This window comes from Eubalaena glacialis, chromosome 18 (assembly GCF_028564815.1).
Source record: "Eubalaena glacialis isolate mEubGla1 chromosome 18, mEubGla1.1.hap2.+ XY, whole genome shotgun sequence".
NCBI classification, from domain to species: Eukaryota; Metazoa; Chordata; class Mammalia; order Artiodactyla; family Balaenidae; genus Eubalaena; species Eubalaena glacialis.
This window is the reverse complement of record NC_083733.1, coordinates 67,750,537-67,772,253: the sequence shown is the minus strand read 5'-3', so window position 1 is coordinate 67,772,253 and position 21,717 is coordinate 67,750,537. Positions and strand designations below refer to the sequence as shown.

The following is a 21,717-nucleotide window of genomic DNA, read 5'->3' as shown; positions in this document are numbered from 1 at the left end:
AAAAAAAAAAAGTTACAAAATAAACCTGGTCTTCATAATCATGGTGATCACAGTAAGATAAATATACCTGACAATAAACAAGCAAACAAATAGAAACATAGCACAATATTAATATTATGAAAGACACTGTGATGTTAGAATATTTTGATCATACTTCCACTACCATGTCACATACGATTGTTTGAGGGAGTTTCATACATTTTTTCTTTCTTCCGTTTATGTATTTATTCATTTTTGGTTACACTGCAAAGTGATTCATATATATATATATACATATATATATATATATATATGTATATATATATATACTTTTTCAGATTCTTTGCCATTATAGGTTATTACAAGATATTGAGTATAGTTCCCTGTGCTATACAGTAGGGCCTTGTTGTTTATCTATTTTACATACAGTCGTGTGTATCTGTTAATCCCAAATTCCTCATTCATCCTCCCCTTTCCCCTTTGGTAACCACAAGTTTGTTTTCTATGTCTGAGAGTGTATTTCTGTTTTGTAAATAAGTTCAGTTTCACACAGTTTTGATAATACCTTCGGTGTCACGTTTTAAACTATAATCTAAGATGAGTGAAGATGCACGTTTACAGCACAGGGTCACTCAATGTTAGGGTCCTCCTTTAGAGGTCCTGAGATTATGCCTCAGAAGTCTGTGGATCTATTAAGTGGGAAAGACATGCCCTAAATGATTTCACGATTAGAAAAACCCAGTGGGATTTCAAACATGTGTGCCAATCCTACATTTCTTCTGAAATATAGATGCTGATTTACAGTTGAGACACCTCCCATATGGTCATATCAATGTTGGGTACCTAGGGGTTGGGGGTGCAGCCAGGATTTATTTAATTAAGGACCGAGTATTCTCTGGAGCAGCACCAGGGAGATTGTCTGGTACGTGCCACAGTAGCTTGGAACAAGCTTTTCTAATATGCTCACTTCACTGAATCACATTTTTTAAATTTTATTTTTTTAATTGAAGTATAGTTAATTTACAATGCTGTGTTACTTTCAACTGTATAGCAAAGTGATTCAGTTATACATACACGTATATCTATTTTTTTCAGCTTCTTTTCCCTTATAGGTTATTACAAAATATTGAGTATCGTTCCCTGTGCTATACTTGTTGTTTACTTATTTTATATATAGTAGTGGGTAACTGTTAATCCCAAACTCCTAATTTATCTCCCCCACCCCCACCCCTTTGGTAACCATAAGTTGGTTTTCTATGTCTGTGAGTCTATTTCTGTTTTGTAAGTAAGTTCATTTCATTTGTGTCATTTTTAAGATTCTACATATAAGTGATATCATATGACGTCTGTCTTTGTCTGACTTAACTTCACTTAGGATGATCATCTCTAGGTCCATCCATGTTGCTGCAAATGGCATGATTTCATTCTTCTTTTTTTTTTTTGGCTGAGTAATATTCCATTGTATATATGTATCACATCTTCTTTATCCATTCACCTGTCGATGGACCTGAGTGACATTTTAACTCTGTCCCTAAAACACAGGCCTTCAGGATAACCAAAGAAGTGACCCAAACTGACCTTGCATCATTAACTCACCTTGGCCTTGGAATTGAAGAATGACCTGGGGAACAACTGAATGAGGAGATGGGAGACGTAGAATCCGTGGGTCTTTCTGATCCTTTATACGTTGAAGCCCAGCTTTAGTTTCTAACCACATCGAAGGCTCACTGCTGACAACGGATTGGACCCAGGCAGGATCCGCCTTGTTGCAGATCAGGTTGACGATCTCTGTCATCCACAAGGTTCCTGCACAAGGAAAAAGAGAGTGTTACCCACTTCAGCCTGACGATTAACTGCACCACCACATCTTACAGACACTGTGTTATTTCAGCCATGAAGCCCCTGCCCATAACTCCAACGGACGCTTTCATTTCTCACCTTACTGTTTCCCTTTCTTAAAAAAATATTTATTGACAGAGCTTATTTTAAATTTTTCATTATTTTGAAAAGGAGTTAACTATAATAAAATTACTACAGCTCAGAAAATAAAGTTTTAATTTTTGTATGCAGAATTTCTCAAAACGTAGAATGCAAAATAGTTTCTATGGGAATAATCTAGGAATCTTATATTATGTATCTATATATCATCTTACTGTTTCCCTTAAATGCATCTCACTGATTCTTGATTCTTTTTTATTTTTGAGCAGAGTTAGCTCTTTATTGTATTTTTGTTTTTATTAACAAAAGACAACAGATTGATCATAAGGGGATCAGTTCTTTATAGATACGCATTTTTTTTGTTATTTTGCAAATGGTTTAAATCAGGGCTCAGCAGCCTTTTCCTATATTGGAGTATAGTTGATTTACAATGTTGTGTTAGTTTCAGGTGTACAGCAAAGTGAATCAGTTATACATACACATATATCCACTTTTTTTTTTAGGTTCTTTCCCCATATAGGCCATTAGAGTATTGAGTAGAGTTCCCTGTGCTATACATTAGGTCCTTATTAGTTATCTATTTTATATATAGTATCATATATATGTCAATAGGTAAGCATTTTAAAGCTTCAAGCAGTAGATGTCCAAATTTGGGCTAACTGTTAAATCTTTGAGGGAGAAGACAAAGTAAAAGATTACTTTTTATCCATTTGGAGGTATTGGAGTAATTTTTTTAAAAATCAGAAGAATGAAGCAGCATCTAGCAGCTGAGTGGGAAAGAAGGCTCCCAGTTGCTAAGGAGTGTAAGAGAAGACCTTGCCATCATTTCCCCTTTCCCTGTGCTCACCATACTCTTTTTGGCAACCACTAAGCTCACCAAAAAGAGAAGCTCCCTTTTCACTGCTCTCCAGGCTACTGGGTGTTGAGGTCACTCACGCTCCAGGCTCACCCTGAAAGTCATGCTTGCTCTTCCCCATATGTCCCCCACCGGCCTTCCCCCACCTCCAATATTATCTGTCTCCTTCCACTTGATAGAATTGTGAGTCTTCATTCTTCAAAGACTCTGCTAATGAGAAGCTGCTATATAGCACAGGGAACTCTACTCAATGGTCTGTGGTGACCTAAATGGGAAAGAAATCCAAAAAAGAGGGGATATATGTATACGCATAGCTGATTGACTTTGCTGTACCGCAGAAACTGACACAACATTGTAAAGCAACTATACTCCAATAAAAATTAATTTAAAAAAAAAGAAAGAAAGACTCTGTTCCTTGGGCTCCCCTGAGACCATCTCCACCTTTTCCCTACTACTCTTTTTTTAAGTTTTTAAAAACATTTTTAATAGTGGTAAAATACACATCACTTACAATCTATTGTCTTAATCAATTGTATGTGATCCGTTCCGTAATGTCAAGTGCATTCCCATGGTCGTTAAGTGCATTCAAATCTCCAGCACTCTTTTCATTTTGCAAAACTGAAACTCTGTCCCCATGAAGCAACAGTTTGCCATTCCTCCCCCTCCCCCGGCCCCTGGCAATGACCATTCTACTTTCTGTCTCTATGACTTGAACGACTCTAGGTACTTTATATAGGTGGAATCCTACAGTATTTGTCCTTTTGTGTCTGGCTCGTTTCACTTTGCATACTCTCCTCAGGGTTCATCCATGTTGTGGCACGTGTCAGAATGTCCTTCTTTTGAGGGCTGAATCATATTCCATGGTATGTGTAGACCACTTATCATCTCTCTATTAGTCCATTAATGGACATTTAGGTAAATTCCATCTTTTGGCTATTGTGACTCATGCTGCTATGAACCAAAGTGCACAAATATCTCTTTTTAGTTCCTGCTTTCAATTCTTCTGGGTATAGATCCAGAAGTGGCTGGGGCCCATTTACTCTGCTTTCTACTGCTCAATCTCCTGTGCCCCCTCCTCATCAAATGTACAACATTGGACGCCCCCCACCCCAAGAACGATTTATTCCATCCCATACATATAGCTTGACTCACATAGGTACCAGTCGGCAAGGCAGAGGGAAAAAATTAAGACAGAAACCTTTGACAGACATCCAAAACTCCACTAAAAGAGGGACTTCCCTGGTGGCGCAGTGGTTAAGAATCTGCCTTCCAATGCAGGGGACATGGGTTCGATCCCTGGTCAGGGAACTAGATCCCACATGCATGCCACAACTAAGGAGCCCGTGAGCCGCAACTAAGGAGCCCATCTGCCGCAACTAAGACCCGGCGCAACCAAAATAAATAAATAAAATTTAAAAAATAAAATTTAAAAAATGATTGAGTCTTTAAAAAACAAACAAAACTCCACTTAAAGAGTGAGCTCTTCCATCTTCCAAGCTGGGGACGCTCCACCGGAGCAGGGCCCATAGACAATGCTAGTACAGAAAAGTAGACACCCAGACTCTCAGTGAAGCAGACATTATTTCCGACTTGACAATAGCCAAATGCTAATTTTTCCCTACTCAAATGAAGCGAGGGCTCCCCATGTGACTGGACAGCTAGAAACACCACCTAAGAGAGAGTTTTCTGGGCAGTTTCAAAAGACGAAGCATGTGTCTTGCTCTGATAGAAGAAAGACCTACAGAGGGAAAGACTCAGCCATCTGTAACCATCTGCTTTCTGCTTCTGAATGAGCCGATAGGACTTACTTCCCACAACTAACGCCACCCTCTTGCAGCCAAGAGGGTGCAAATTCGTCTTGTCCCAAATATTGTTAGGCAACAGACTGATTGTACCGTTGACCACCCTGCACAAACGCACTTTCTTAGTATTTATGTACATTTTCCAGTGATATTCCCTCATCTCTCATTTCCACTGGTCCAAACTGTAATGTCTCCACACCCTAAAAATTCTCGTGTCCAGCCCCAAAATGTCAGTAGTGCAGTATTTCAGAAACGCTGCCTAATCCAAACAATTACCAAATCACTTTGAACCCACAACCTAAATATTGCTTGGTTCCCATTTCCTCTGTCACATCCAAGTCCTAATCAAAGCCGTCAACTGCCTAACCAACTCAGGCAGCCTTTTCCGATCTGATATTGATCTCTGTTCTCTACTTATCCAGTGCTCTTAAAATTCCTTTAATGTAGAGAGGCCCCTCGTGATCTTTAAACATATGCTCCTTTCACTTTGCCATTTAAATGCTTTCCATGGATTTACATAGCTTTTGGATCATTTCCAAATTCCTTAGCATGATTTTTAGGTTCCATATTAATTTCCCATTTAAAACACATCCTGGAGATTATCATACTAAGTGAAATAAGTCAGACAGAGAAAGACAAATATCATATGGGGAATCTAAAAAAAAAATGATATAGATCAACTTATTTACAAAACAGAAACAGACTCACAGACTTAGAGAACAAACTTATGGTTACCGGGGGGAAGGGTTGGTGGGGGGGATAGATTGGGATTTGGGGATTGACATGTACACACTACTATATTTAAAATGGATAACCAGCAAGGACCTGCTGTATAGCACAGGGAACTCTGCTCAATATTCTGTAATAACCTAAATGGGAAAAGAATTTGAAAAAGAATAGATACATGTCTATGTATAACTGAATCACTTTGCTGTACACCTGAAACTAACACAACATTGTTAATCAGCTATACTCCAATATAAAATAAAAATTTAAAAAAAAACACATGTATCATCCATATGATACAACTCAGGGAATATAGCCCATATTTTACAATAACTATAAATGGAGTATAACCTTTAAAAATTGTGAATCACTATATTGCACACCTGTAACTTATATAATATTGTACAGCAACTATACTTCAATAAAAACACACATCCAGCCTCACCTCCTGCTCCTGCCCTGTTCCCACTCTCCACGATGATTTTTCAGGTTCTGGAATATCCCTCAGTGTCTTTCAAATCTGGACCATTCCATATGCAACCCGCCCTGCTCTGCTCTCTCTTCACCTCTGACAAAGACTCTCTCCTTGGCCAAATTTAGTGAGGCTCTTCGAGACCTCTTCTCTATGAGGCTACAACCTTGACCCTCTGTGCCCCATCCTTGCTGAGCCAAGTTTTAACAAGAATCCCGCAAAGTCAGTTACTGAGAATCCTCCCACACTTGATACTTGGTCAAGGTTCCCATCCCTTACCCTTGACTTCTAAGTCCTTTTCCCGTCTTCAGCACAGATTCTATTAGGCTAGTTTAGCAAAAATCTCCCTACCCTTGATGTCTAATCAGGTTCTTCTTAGTAATTTTCCCTGATGTCTAATCAAACCCTCTTAGTAATTTTCCATCCACTGACCCCCTCACTCTGCTTGTCCCCAGCTCACTGCTGTATTAGGAGTTGAACTCAGTCTCTTTTCCATACACACTGTCTTGAATAAAAGCTTTCTTGCCATTTTAACAAGTGTCAGAATAATTTTTCTTTCACAGCTAACAACCTCACATTTGCTCTTGACTTCTCAGGATAGATGTTTCTCTTTCTTCCCAGAAATTCTTCAGTAACCTCTCCCCTTTCACCACCCCACACAATTCCCTAAATCTGCCTCAGTGTTCCCTCATGTAAGTCTCTCTCTATACCTCTACAATGCCCTGGCAGTCACATCCTTTTGAATTATAATTCCTGTATGAATCCCTCTCTCTGAGTATAATCTCCTTTGAGACACCACACTAGTCACCAAAGTCACCAATGCAGGTAACCCCCTCAATTTCTGATCCCACCTTCTTACCTGACTTTGGGTAAGAAAGTATAATGACATCTTCATCCCTCACCACAAATTCATCTCTCAAAGAGCTCAAGTTTTCAATAATGAATCTGTGGAAAGGAATCTCCTCAATCCACAAATAATCTCCAGCCATCTTGAAAAACAAAAACAAAAACAAAAACAAAAACAAAACAAAACAAAAAAACCCAGCCTTCCAAGCCTGGTCTGGTTGCTCTGGTCTTAGCAATCTTAGATTCCTGATTCTGAACCAGGTCCTGTTATAAAGGGCAGAGAGACAGACAGAGCTATCCAATTTGCCTGCATGACAGCTATAAAAATGGGGAGTGTCACGGTCAGCCTGAGTGATCATTAGCTGACTCAGAATACTTCTGAGGTTTCAGCCGTTGAATCCACAGGAGAAGGTTGGTAAACAAGAGCAGATCCAAGAAATGTGAATGACTTTTTCATGGAAGGAAAACAAAATTTTCAGGGAAAGTAAACCTGATGCTCTTTTTCTGCTGTATCATTATTCTCATTCTCTGGACACTTTTTTCCCAGGTTACATAGCTAATAATCGACTACATGGAAAAACACCTCCCATTAAAATGGTGTATCAACAGCCCATAAAAATGGCCACTCTACTAATAGAAGTAGGTTAGCTTCATATAATATTTGGTCTGGAAAAAAACATGTAAGCCATGTTAACACATGACTTGCAGTATTTCTAAATGTCCACGAATTGGTGAAATTGGTAGAATTTTTAACATCCAACTAACATGACATGAGCTGATATTTATTTACTTGCACATTTTTTTTTCCTGTCAAGAGTGTCTATGTTTGTGAACACTGAGATTCAGATGGGTCAGCTAAGTCTCCATAAGCCCAAATGACTTTGCCAGTTGCATATACAATAGCTTTCATCCTCTGTATACCAGAAGGACTTAAAATTTTGGAGGGGCTAATAACTCCAGAAAATGAATTTTGTGTCCTTTTTAAAATTTCTCTATGTTTTAAGAATTATTTTGTGTTTGTGTGAATATTTAACATTGACATATACAGAGTAAAAAGTCTATATAGATAGGAAAAATAAACCTTTTTTAAAATAATTAATTAATTAATTAATTTATGGATGTGTTGGGTCTTCGTTTCTGTGTGAGGGCTTTCTCTAGTTGTGGCAATCGGGGCCCACTCTTCATCGCGGTGCGCGGGCCTCTCACTATCGCGGCCTCTCTTGTTGTGGAGCACAGGCTCCAGATGCACAGGCTCAGTAATTGTGGCTCACGGGCCCAGCTGCTCCGCGGCATGTGGGATCTTCCCAGACCAGGGCTCGAACCCGTGTCCCCTGCATTGGCAGGCAGATTCTCAACCACTGCGCCACCAGGGAAGCCCCAACCTTCACTTTTGTAATTACATATTTATTTATTGAGGGTGTGTTACGCCTGCAGCATATAGTTTGAAATCTGTGAGGCTCTTGTAGGCAGCATATAGATGGGTCTTATTTTTGTATCCATTCAGCCATTTTATGCCTTTTGATTGGAGAAATTAGTCCCTTTACATTTACAGTAATTATTGGTAGGTACGGACTTATTATTGCCATTTTATTCATTGTTTTCTAGCTGTTTTATAATTCCTTCATTGCTTTCTCCTTCTCTTGCTCTCTTCCTTTGTGATTTGATTATTTTATTTAGTGAAATGCTTAGATTCCTTTCTCTTTATCTTGTGTGTATCTACTGTAGGTTTTTGCCTGTTGGTTACCATGAGGCTCACATAAAGCATCTTATGACACAGTCTACTTTAAGCTGATAACTCACCTTCCAAAGCATACTAATGTAATGGAAAGTGGGGTCCAGCTTCTCGCTGCTCAAAAGCGAATAAAGAGGCAAAATTGGTAGAAAAGAAAGTTTGCTTTATTTTGGATGCTGGCAACTGGGGGAGGAGGGGGGCCTTCTGTCCAAAGGCCGACTCCCCCCCACCCCACTGACAATCCAGTGGGCATGAGCTTTTATAGACGGAGGGAGGGGGCTACATGCAGAAGCAGCGTAGTCAGCTCTGACAGTCATCTTGAACTTGGTCATCAGTGGTCTGACCAGTGTCATCTGGATCGTTTTGAGTACATTTAGTCTTCAGTTCCAGGGTTGGTTTGTTTCCATTTCCTTGAGGCCAATTCTCAGAATTGTGGCAGCTTATGTCATGGCTACAGTCTGGTCATCATGTAGTTAACTTCTTCCACCTGGTGGAGTTTTCAGTAACTATACGACAGCTCACAGGATATGGCTCAGAATATTATCTATAGGCCTTGAGAAGGAACTAAAGGTCCTTGACTCTGCTTAATGACTAAACTATTATTATTTAGTCTTGTTGGACAGTTTTCCTTTGTTTCTGCATTTTCTCATTTCTCTGATTAAACTTATTCTTTGGATAAAGTTTTTCCACAGACAAAAGGCAGGCTAAGGACATGGGGGGGCAAGGACCATAGGATCCTGCTCTGTTTCACTAAAACTCTACATTTTACTCTTCTCCTCCACATTTTATGTTTTTGATGTCACAATTTACATCTTTTAACCTTGTGTATTGGGACTTCCCTGGTGGCGCAGTGATTAAGAATCCACCTGCCAATGCAGGGGACATGGGTTCGAGCCCTGGGCTGGAAAGATCCCACATGCCATGGAGCAACTAAGCCCATGCGCCATAACTACTGAGCCTGCGCTCTAGAGCCCACAAGCCACAACTACTGAAGCCCGTGTGCCACAACTACTGAAGCCCGTGTGCCTAGAGCCCATGCTCCACAACAAGAGAAGCCACCGCAATGAGAAGCCTGTGCACCGCAACGAAGAGTAGCCCCCGCTCGCCGCAACTAGAGAAAGCCCGTGTGCAGCAACAAAGACCCAACGCGCCAAAAATAAATAAAAAACAAAACAAACAAAAAACCTTGTGTATTCATCAACTAATTGTAGTCATAGTGATTTTTAATACTTTTGTCTTTTAACCATCATGCTAGATTTATATGTGACTTATCTGTCACAATTATTACATTAGAGTTTTCTGAATTTATCTATATATTCTGAATTTATCTGTACATTTACCTTTATCAGTGAGATTTATAACTTCATATGCTTTCCTGTTACTAATTAGCATCTTTCATTTAAGCTTGAAGAAGTCTCTTTAACATTTTTTAAGTCCAGTCTAGTGGTGATGAATTCCATCAGCTATTGCTTGCCTGGAAAACTCTTTACCAACTTTGCTGGGTGAAGCAGTCTTGGTTAGATGTGTTTTCCTTTCAGCACTTTGAATATATCCTGCCACTCCCTTCTGGACTGCAAAGTTTCCGCTGAAAATTCTGCTGATAGCCATATGGGGGTTCCTTTGTAGGTAACACTTGTTTTTCTCTTGCTGCTTTTAAGAGCGCACATTGCTCCGGATTCTCTTGCCAGAGAAGCAGGGATGGGAAGGGACCAGGTGGAGATCGGGCAGCAAGCCAGTGGTGGAGGGGAGATCCCAGCCAGGGCTTCTGGTTTCCTAGGTGCACAGAGGGACCCACTCAGGAGGCGTCAAGAACCTCAGAGAGGCCCCCAGCAGCGTATGAATGTTCTGACTTCTCTGTATCCTCACCAACAGTTATTTTTATCTGACTTTCTTATTCTAGCCATCCTAGAGGGATGTGAAGCAGTATCACATTGTGTGTTTTTTAATTGAAGTATAGTTGATTTACAATATTATATTAGTTTCAGGTGTACAGCATAGTGATTCACTGTTTTATATTTAAGCTAATATCTTGTTAGTTCATTTCTACTTGTCCCATCTGTTCTTTCTGATTCATTCCCCCACCCCTCACCATTCCATTCATCTCTGCTATGGGCTCAATAGTAATACCTGTTTCTTTTTATTTTTTAAAATAAAAATAGGCTAACCCATCTCTATCTAGGCTTAGCCCCTGACTCTTGACCAGAATATATTAAAACAGTGAGAAGTTCCCCAACCACGGCAAGGCCAGCCGTTGCTTTCCTCTCACTCCCGGTGGCCATGCATCCATTTATTTAGTCATTTCGGTTGTTGAACTAGAGATCTTACCATCCTGCTGCAGACTTTCCTGTACTTGGACAATGAACCAGTATTTCTCTACATATGGACGACAAACATTGACCAGAGGCTGTGCTTTTTGCCCTCTGGCTTACCCAGTATCTCTTTCTCTGAGCTTTTCTTCCAGCCACTTTCTGTGTCACACCAAATCCCAAGACACATTTTGAGCTTTGCTTACTGTGCTAAAAATCACGGGACATTATTACAATTCCAAAATCTCTGCAAAATATGTTTACGTAACAGCAAAGGGCACAGGGAGATTGAAAAGAATCAGGAATAGTGGATATGCTTGGAATTCCCAATAAGAAAGAGGTTTCTCTCTCTCTCTCTCTGGTAACTTATGTTACCAAAGGGGAAAAGTGGGGGGAGGGATAAATTAGGATTTGAGGATTGACATATACACACTACTATATATAAAATAGATAACCAATAAGGACCTACTGTATAGCACAGGGAACTATACTCAATATTTTATAATAACCTATAAGGGAAAAGAATCTGAAAAAGAATGTATATATAAAAGAATATGTATATGTAACTGAATCACTTTGCTGTACACCTGAAACTGAATATATATATGTAACTGAATCACTTTGCTGTATACCTGAAACTAACACAACATTGTAAATCAACTCTACTTCAATTAAAAAAAATAGAAGTACCTATGACTTGCCAAATTCTTTCTATTGCCCTCAACCAGGAAAAAGGATTGTGAGGTCTTTAATCTATGTATTACAAGCAATTATTTCAGAGCATGTTGTATATTTGAGGGCTTAGTTTTTGTTTTCTGGGTCTTGAGAGCAAGGAAGAAGCTATATTCATCCAGGTGTTACAGAAACACTGGGGAGTTTGCCCCCAGACTGATCTATATTAAAACAATTGTTAGACCTATACTTGCTGAAAGAACTTGGAGTAAATATTTAAGCTCCCTGAACAAAAACGTTCCTGGGTGTTCCATGACAGCAAAACCAACTGGAAAGAGATTACAAGGGCTTTAAAAACACACATGTGACCTCCTTGGCACACAAAAATCAATGCTCCAAAATTGGATCTTTGATTGTAATTTTATTTCTCCATTAACTATATGAACCCTATTTTTTTTTTTTTTTTTTTTTTTTGGCCGAGTTGCGTGGCATGCGGGATCTTAGTTCCCTGACCAGGGATGGAAGCTGCGCCCCCTGCAGTGGAAGCGAGGAGTCTTAACCGCTGGACCACCAGGGAAGTCCTCTTTGAGCTCTTTATAGAACTGAAACCCCCAACAAATGGAAGATGTTAGCATTCTTCATTCCAGAGAAGACCACGTGAGGCCAGATGAAAGGAGTACAAGCCCTGCACACACCCTAATCCTTACCAGCAGCCCCACCCTTGAACCATGGCTATAAAGCTCCTCACCAAATTCTCCTGAGTTGGGACACACAGTTTTGAGGGGCACAAGCCTGCTGCGTCCCCCTTTGCCTGGCAAAGCAATAAAGCTATTCTTTTCTATTTCACCCAAAACTCTGTCTCCGAGATTCGATTTGGCACCAGTGCGCAGAGGCCAAGTTTTCGGCATCCACTACGGTGACTCACCTGCCTACACTCTTTGTACCCACAGTATGGCTTATGCCGAACACCTGCTTTCCTTCTGGGAGTCTGGGATTTGGGTAGGTGCTAGGCAGAGGGAGCCTTTGTGGCCAGCCCCCAGTAAAAACCCTTTGGCCCTAAGTCTCTAACGAGCTTCCCTGGTGGACACCTCACAGGTGTTGACGAAAAGATTAATCAATAGTTGATCTAAGAAAGAAATGGAATTTATTTATTTATTTTTTTTTGGCCGTGCCGCATGGCTAGTGGGATCTTAGTTCCCGGACCAGGGATTGAACCGGGCCCTTGGCGGTGGGAGTGCCGAGTCCTAACCACTGGACCACCAGGGCATTCCCAGAAGTGGAAAATTTTATTCGAGCCAACCTGAGGGTTATAACCCAGGAGACAGTCTTTCAGAAAGCTCTGAAGACTGTTCCACCCATTAGAGGTCAAAGCACAGTTATATAAGTTGTTGAGACAAAGGGTTATAGTCAGATGACGTATTGACAGTGTACACAATCCAGATCTACACGTACACGTACAAACTGAGTGGTGGTCTAAGCAGATAGGGTAGGGGGTGTCCAGAGAAAGGGAACCAGGCATGGCTCTCTTGACACAGAGAAGCCATTTTTGGCCTGAGCCACCCTGTGATCTGAGCTTTCCCGCAGTGCTTATCCTTGAACAGGTCTCACTAATTAATGATCTTGAGGGAACAGAAGAATGCAGGAACAAAGAACTGTTATCAGGCAAGTGAAGTGACAACAGCAAAGATAATAAATCAGTTGTAAAGACTCCCAGTTCTGTTTCGACATTAGCCTGAAGCACATCCTTTAGCTGTTTTGCGGAATTTAAACCCTCCTCAACGGCCCAACCGCCAGATGAACTGGATGATGTTGACCTTTTCTGACCCTCTTGACTTCAATCAACTAACACGTGGACTCAACCTTGGCCCCAATTCTATGGTGAATTCTCCTCCCTTAGCTTAGAACTTCCGCAATTTTGCTGTTTGGGGAAAATCCCTGGTGTTCTCCTTCCTTGCTGCAAGTAATACATCCTTCTTAATCCCGATCTTTGGCTTGGTCGTGTCTTTTGGTTCGATGCCCACCAAGAGGGGCATCCAGTTTTTGGGTAACAGTGGGTCATGGGTCATTGTCGTCCCTGACAAGATTAAGAAAGAAGTGTATCTCCTGAGGAGGTCTGGTTACGGCAGGTGCACAATACACATTAAAGGGGAGGGAAGAGGCTCAAACAGGCAGAGAAAATTCTTACATTTCAATTTTCTTGTCTTGACGTAAAATATGAATTGGATTTCATCACAGGTGTTGTCATAGCTCATCACTGGAGGAATTCAGTGTGATCAGCGTAGGGCCTTCCCGGGTGGTCCAGTGGCTAAGACTCCGCGCTCCCAATACAGGGGGTCCGGGTTCGATTCCTGGTCAGGGAACTAGATCCCACATGCATGCCGCAAAGAAGATCCTACATGCTGCAACTAAGACCCGGTCTGGGGAATAAAGACGCAGACGTAGAGAATGGACTTGAGGATACGGGGAGGGGGAAGGGTAAGGTGGGACGAAGTGAGAGAGTGGCATGGACATATATACACTACCAAATGTAAAACCGATAGCTAGTGGGAAGCAGCCACACAGCACAGGGGTGGGATAGGGAGGGTGGGAGGGAGACGCAAGAGGGAGGGGATATGGGGATATATGTATACATATAGCTGATTTGCTTTGTTATAAAGCAGAAACTAACACAACAATGTAAAGCAATTATACTCCAATAAAGATGTTAAAAAAAAAAAAAAAGACCCGGTCCAGCCAAATAAATTAAAAAAAAAAAATTTATTTATTTAAGTGTGATCAGTGTGACTCACAAGGAGAGGACTTGGAAGCTTGGGCCTGGTTTTCTGCAGACCCCACCCCATGTGCCTTTACCTTTGCTGATATTGTCGTGTATCCTTGGCTGCAATGAACCATAGCTAGGAGTACGAATCTACGCTGAGTCCTGTGAGGCTTCCTAGGGAATCATCCAACCCGGGGGTGGGCTTGGAGGCCCCCAACACACCCACATTCAGCCCTTTCTGCCTCCTCATCCTGCCAAGTCAGCCCCACATCTGTTGCCCCCCAGGCTGGGTTTGCCTTGATGCACCCTCCATCCCAGTACTTGCCACCGGTATCCAGGTGTATGGATATACTTTTTCAAGCTCATCTAGATTCCATGCATACTTTTTATATTTCCTTCCAGTATTTTACATCTTTTTTTTGAAACAACTAGCTATGTGATTTTGCCTGAATAACTATTATGGGATTCAGTTTCTTTATCTGGCAAATTAGGGGATTGGTCTAGTCTTATCCATGGTCCCTCTCAGGCCTCAAATTCAAAAATATTGTGTGACCGCGTGTCAATTTTTAGAGCCTATATATAAGAGATGGAAAACTCAAATGTTTAGAGGTGTTAGACATACAGGATCAATGAGTGAAGTGTGGTAACTATGGCTGACAGTGCACAAGGCAACAAAAGACCATCCAAAGCTGTGTGACCAAGACAACCTACCATGTGGGAGAAAATATTTGCAAATGATGCAACTGACAGGGCTTAAACTCCAAAATATACAAACAGCTCATACAACTCAATAACAAAAAAAACCCCAAACAACCCAATAAAAAAATGGGCAGAAGACCTAAATAGACATTTCTCCAAAGAAGACATACAGATGGCCAACAGGCACAAGAAAAGATGCTCAACATCACTAATCATTAGAGAAATGCAAATCAAAACCACAATGAGGTACCACCTCACACCAGTCAGAGTGGCCATCATCAAAAAGTCTACAAATAATAAATGCTGGAGAGGGTGTGGAGAAAAGGGAACCCTCTTACACTGTTGGTGGGAATGTAAATTAGTGCAGCCACTATGGAAAACAGTATGGAGGCTCCACACAAAAGTAAAAATAGAACCACCATATGATCCAGCAATCCCATTCCTGGGCATATATCTAGAGAAAACCATAATCCGAAAGGATACTTGCACCCCAGTGTTCAATTGCAGCACTATTTACAACAGCCAAGACATGGAAGCAACCTAAATGTCCATTGATAGATGAATGGATAAAGAAGATGTTGTACATATATACAATGGAATATTACTCAGCCATAAAAAGGAATGAAATAATGCCATTTGCAGCAACATGGATGGACCTGGAGATGGTCATACTAAGTGAAGTAAGTCAGACAGAGAAAGACAAATATCACATGATATCACTTACATGTGGAATCTAAAATACAACACAAATCAACATACTTACAAAAAAGAAACAGACTTGGAGAGAACAGACTGGTGGTTGCCAAGGGGAGGGAGGTGGGGGGAAGCATTGGGAATTTGGGATTAGCAGAGGCAAACTAGTTTATATAGGATGGATAAACAACAAGGTCCTACTATATAGCACAGGGAGCTAGATTCAATATCCTGTGATAAACCATAATGGAAAAGAATTTGAAAAAGAATACATATATATATGTATATAACTGAGTCACTTTGATATACAGCAGAAATTAACACAACATTATAAATCAACTTTACTTCAAAAAATTAGAAAAAAAAAAAAGCTGTGTGACCTTGGGGAGGGCGCTCAGCTTCTCTGTGCCTGTCTCCTCATATGCAAAATGAGGATGACAGCAGAATCCACTTCAAAGGCTTGGTGCAGAAACCCAATGAAGTCATTTGCATACTGCATTTAGCAAAACATCTAGCAGGAGACTAGAGCTTGACAAAAGTTAGCCAGTACTATTATTAATGATTTTAAAATTGAAATAATAAGAAACTACCCTTTAAGTTTCAGGGACAATGACATGGGAATAATGCAGGTAAAGCATGAGCACGTAAGAGACACTTAATAAAAAGTCACTGTATGAGTCAAGGTTCTCCAGAGAAACAGAACCAATAGGAGATATATCGATACAGATATATACTGTATATTTATTATGAAAAATTGTCTTATAATAATTGGTTCATGATTGGCAGAGAAGTCCCACAATCGGGGAGAACCAGGAACGCCAGTGGTTCCAGTCTAAGGGCAAGAGAAGACCAATGTCCCAGCTCAACAGTCAGGCAGAGAGAGAGAGAGAATTCGCCCTCCCTCCACCTTTCTGTTCTGGCTTGGGTGACCCCTACCCACATTGGTGAGGACCATCTGCTTCACTCAGTCTACCGATTCAGACACTAACTCTTCCAGAAACATCCTCACAGACACACCCAGAAATAAACATCTGGGCACCCTGTGAGCCAGTCAGGTTGGCACATAAAATTAACCATCACCGTCCCCCAAAAAGAAGGTGAGGGAAGATTTATTTTGAAAATACCGTAAGACCATACTATAAGACATCACAAAGTGGTGAGCCACCGGCTATAGCCAGCCTCCACGTGTGTTTGGCCAATATAGTGTTTGCAAAAAAATTTTGATTAGTTCCCATCTCTGAAAATGGAGATGCTTTCCACACGCATTGGAATTTCTTGGCGGGGGGTGGGGGATCACAATTTAAGAGAATTTATTCTAGGTCTGCATTCCACGTGGCGACGCTTTGCTGGAGATTTGGGATGGCTTCGCAGTATGCAACAATCCCCATCGCCCCTGCGTCTCACACCCAGACAGTTTCCCTCACTTGCCCCATTCGCCTGGCTCCCCCAAGGGAGCCGAGATTGAGATGCCCGGTAGAAGGAGCACCCCGAGTCCCGCGGAGCAATTGCGGGGTGAGGCCACCAGGTGGCACCACGGCTGCGTGCTGTTCAACCACCAGGTGGCGCGCGAGTCATTCCCACGGGCCAGAGGCTCTCAGAAGAGCATCTCACACCTACCAGAGGCCCTACTATGTACCAGCAGCCTCACGTGTTTCTTAAATCAATCCTCACACGTGCACAGAGGGAGTCATGCTTCCTACGTGGCAGCAGAGGCTCAGGGACAGAGGCTGTGACTCAGTGTCTCCATTTATAAGACAGGCGTTGCAGCAAGGATTCCATGAGATGGTGTGTCAAGTTGTTGGCAGAATTTCTGCTGCGTAGTCAGGGTCTTTCCAGCTCCGGGGTGGAACCCTGACTTTCAGCTGGTCCGAGGGCAGCCTGATCAAGGCTACACTTCTCGGCCTCCCTTGCAGCCGGTGTTCTGGGCCATGGGACGTGGCATAAGTGGTGTACCCTCCTCACCGGCCTTCACCTCATCTCTCCTCCTTTACATTTCCCTGAGCTTCTTCCCAGAAATCGTCCCTGGGGTACCCCCTGCCCCGCCTCCCCTCCCCCAGCTTGGGTGAAGGAAGTACTTACTTGCTCATGATCTCCTGGGAGCCTGTACTTTCCTCCTCATAGCACTTTTCACATTCTTATGGTTACCTATTCATTTGTCTTCCCGACCCCTGCCAACACCACCCCATCCCAAAGGTGTCTGCGAGGTGCAGCTGACAGCCTCGTGGCAGGGCAGGCACTCTTGAGTGGCAGGAACGAATGAGGAGGTACTTTTGGACTAAAATGCCAGGCTCTCAACCTGGGCTGCACCTCCTGGGGAGCTTTTTTTTTTTTTTGGCCCCAGCTTCATTGAGCTATAACAGACATATAACACTGTGTAAGTTTAAGATATAAAATGTGTTGATTTGATACATTTATATACTGCAATATGATTACCACCATAGCATTAGCTAACGCCTCCATCCTATGACATAATTACCATTTCTTTAAAAAAAACCATCCCACCACCACCTGGAGCCAACTGAAGCCCAGTGTCTGCGACGGGGCCCCGCCATGGTGATTCCAAGAGGCAAGAGATTAAGTAAATGCTATAGGTTGCTGTGAAGCTTTGCCACTACGAAGGACCAGACCTTGCCATAATTTAGCGGTTACCAGGTTTCTATGACCCTTAAAGTACTGAGTAAGAATCTTAACTTTCTCATGTGTCTGTAAGGAGCCTAGCGCTCCTTAACTGACCCTTCAAGTGGTCAGAATATAAGCAGCTTTTGGAAGGAAAAAGCTCTTTGCAGGAAAGAGCTCTCTTCAGAAGGCATCCCTTTGTCTTGTCACTAATCTTAAACCAGCTGCCCCCATGCTCTACTTACCTCCGGCCCTAACACACCTTTCAGATCTTTTGATCACACAATACCTTGCCTAACCTGTTGGTTTTTCCGTAGATCAAAGATGTAGAAATGAAGAATAAGTAATTAACTGATGACCAGATCTATTCCCTAGCTTCCCCTTCAGTAATCTCTCAAACAAACTGTGGACAAGATAGCATCTAGAGAAAAATCACAAGAAGTCAACAAGCCTGCACACAGTGGGGGATGGTGACGCCTCTGACGCCCCATCGCAGTGATTAACCGACATGACGTCCCTGTTTCCCTTTAAAAGCTTTCATGACGGAGCAGAATCTTCAGAGGTGGTTTCTGGGGGGCGCTGCGTCCACCATCTCCCCAGACTGCTGGCATCCTGATAAAAGGCAGCTTCCCATTCCACCAACATTTGTGAGTATTGATTCGGTAAGCGGCGAGCAGGAGTGATTCGATAACAAGAAGCCACAAAGAAAAGTCTTGGCGTGCTCCCCTCTTCCCGCCACCCCCGGTACAGGATGACCGTATCAGCCGGGTTTCCTAATCATCCTAATTTTATCCCTTCTCCACATCATTTTCAAACTCGAGCACATCAGAACCACCGGAAGGCCAGTTAAAACACGGAGTGCTGGCCACACTCCCTGTGTTTCTGGCTCCGTGGGTCTGGAGGGGGCCCCAAGGAATTTGCGTTTCTAACAATCTCCCAGAAGGTGCAAGTGTTGCTGGTCAGGGGACCCGCAATTTGAGAACCATTAGTCTGAGTACTTCTTCTTTTTTTTTTTTTTTTTTTTAGCCCGTGCTACACGGCTTGCAGGATCTTAGATCCCCGACCAGGGATGGAACCCTCGCCCTCGGCATTGAAAGCGCTGAGTCCTAACCACTGGACCGCCAGGGAATTCCCAGCCTGAGGACTTTTTAGATTTTAATTTTCATGAAATAGTAATGAGCTCGTACTCAGGCTGCCTCTCATCCACGTGAGGTAGATGCATCTGAGACTTCCCCTGCCCTGGGGGGTGGGCACCATGATACAGGCGTGGAAAGGCATTGGGAAGGCAGGTGAGGCGGGCCCTGTACCGCCACCAGACTCCCCCAAGGCTCAGAGGATCCCTTGGAGGTGCGTGGGCTGTCCTGGTCTTGCTCAGAGTCAAAAAGAAAGAGGGGGGCCTTTCCTAGGGGCACAGAGGACCGAGGAATCCAGAAAAGGGTTACGTGTTCCAATTCTGACACCAATTACAACGTGTGTTTTTTTCACACACCACCAAGCAATTCTCTGACACCAGCTGGGGGTCCAGCAATTCAACTCAATTCTGACAATATCTACCCAGAGACAGCATCAGATCCCACAGGTTAAGGGCTCAGTCCCACAAGACTGCCCTGTCCCCTCCAAGTCAGACACCAAACACACATCCAGGTTGTCACCTGTGCTTCTGACCCACTGGCTATGGATTTGAGGCTCCAACGACCCCCTCCTTGGGCTCAATTAACTGGTGAGAGTGGCTCACAGAACTCAGAGAAACATCTTACTTACCAGATGACCAGTTTTGTATTTGTTTGTTTTTATTTTTGGACGCACCACATGGCATACAGGATCTTAGTTCCCCGACCAGGGATTGAACCTGGGCCCCCTGCAGTGGAAGCATGGAGTCCTAACCACTTGACCACCAAGGAATTCCCACCACATGACCAGTTTATGATAAAAGAATGTAACTCAGGAATAGCCAGATGGACCAGATGCATAGGGCAAGGTGTGAAGAAAGGGCTTGGGGCTTCCATGCCCTCTGCGGTGCTCCGCTCTCCCAAATCTCCATGTGTCCACCCACCTGGAAGCTCTCAGAACCCCATCCTCCTTGGCTTTTATAAAGGCTTCATCACCTCGGCACACTTGATAAAATCACTGACCGTGGACAATCGCCAGTCGCCAGGCTGGCGCCCCTGGCAACCAGCCCAGAGTCCTTACGTGCTTGCCAAAAGCCATCTCACTAACATATCAAAAGCACGTTTATCAACTCTCATTACTTATGAAATTTCAAGGGTTTTAGGAGCTCTATGCCCTAAGAATGGGAACAAAGACCAAATATGTTTCTTATTATAAACCACCCTTGGATATTGCTATGAAATCGCTATAATATCAGAGGTGGCAAAACGTGTGGCTAAGGGCAGATCTTTTGACATTAAGGAGATGTGCTGGGTCTAGTTACTTGCTCTGTGTCCCTGTTCAAGTGAGGCAGCCTGCTTCAGGCTTGACTTTCTTCTTGGTGAAATGGGGATTTTTGAGAGGAACTACATTCATAGGATTGCAGTGAAGGTTGAGTAATAGAAGCGTTTTATAACGCTTTGGCACACGATGAGTATTTGATACGTGGTAGCTGGCATGAGCTGATACGAATTCTATCAAACCTGTAATGTCTATCATTTTTCGGAAGCGATTTTGTGCCAGCCATTTTGCACTTATTATCATTAAAAAATAATTCTAAAACAATCATCAGTGATTACTGAACTCTTGTGAGAAAGCATTCTTAAGAGCTGTGGGTGTGGTAGCCTAGTGTTTAACTCTCGTAACACGTCTCAGGAGAAGATGCCGTCCACCATTTTAACACGAGGACCTGAAACCCTGGCCACCAGCCCCATTGCTGGGTAGCTACAGAGCCAAGATTCAGACCCAGGTCAGGATGCAGAGTGCAAACTCCTAAACAGGATGCCTTCTATCAGCCCAGAGGAGGGAACGGGCGAGGCTCAGAACCCGCACCCCCTTCAAATTTGCTCCTTCTCCTCCCAGGGGGAGCTATGACGTCACATGCGAGCTAGGAGGGGCTGTTACCACGGAGACTGGGAATCCCAGTGGGAAACCCGGGTAGGGTATCCGGGGATCTCACTCACCTCCCCGGGCACTTCTACGGAGCCCGCAGTTCTGGCCCCGGGAGCGCCTCGCGTGCGCAAATTTGGCTGTGCCCCAACGCGACCTGCGACCCCACGCAGTACCAGGAGGTTTGCGGACCCCCGGACTCCACTAACCGAGAATGCGCGCGGGGCCAACGCAGTGCGCACGCGCACCCTTGACCTGTCCTTCAAAGCCGGTGACGTGGCGCTCCGCCAATCAGAATCCTTCTTCCAATCTGGCCCCGCCTCATTCTTCTGGCTTCCGGCGTCTCGCTGTCTCCAAGGCAACCTTCCGACTGCGGGCCTGGGGAAGAGCAGCCCGGAGACTTCTGGGTATTGTAGTCTCAAAGGGGCAGAGAAACGGCAGGAGCACTAGTTTGTAAAAAGGAGACTGTGATAACAATGGCTGTATTCAAGGATGACTTCGTGGCTAGAGAACGCTTGTAAATGGTTCTCAAACTGTTATTTTCTGGGGAAAAATAGCACCCGGATCCGGAAGTGGCCGCCGAGCA

The 21,717-nt window shown here is 43.1% G+C and overlaps 1 protein-coding gene across 1 annotated transcript in view; it reads right to left on the bottom strand.

Annotated features, from left to right (window-relative positions):
• Positions 1 to 21,328, bottom strand: part of LOC133078446 (sulfotransferase 2A1-like) — a 33,576-nt gene extending 12,248 nt beyond the window's left edge. Inside the window, 3 exon segments of the mRNA XM_061173497.1 lie at positions 1,576 to 1,635; positions 1,637 to 1,785; positions 21,206 to 21,328. Coding sequence (XP_061029480.1) covers positions 1,576 to 1,635; positions 1,637 to 1,774 — 198 coding nt within the window. The 5' untranslated portion in view covers positions 1,775 to 1,785; positions 21,206 to 21,328.
• Positions 21,329 to 21,717: the final 389 nt, after the last annotated feature.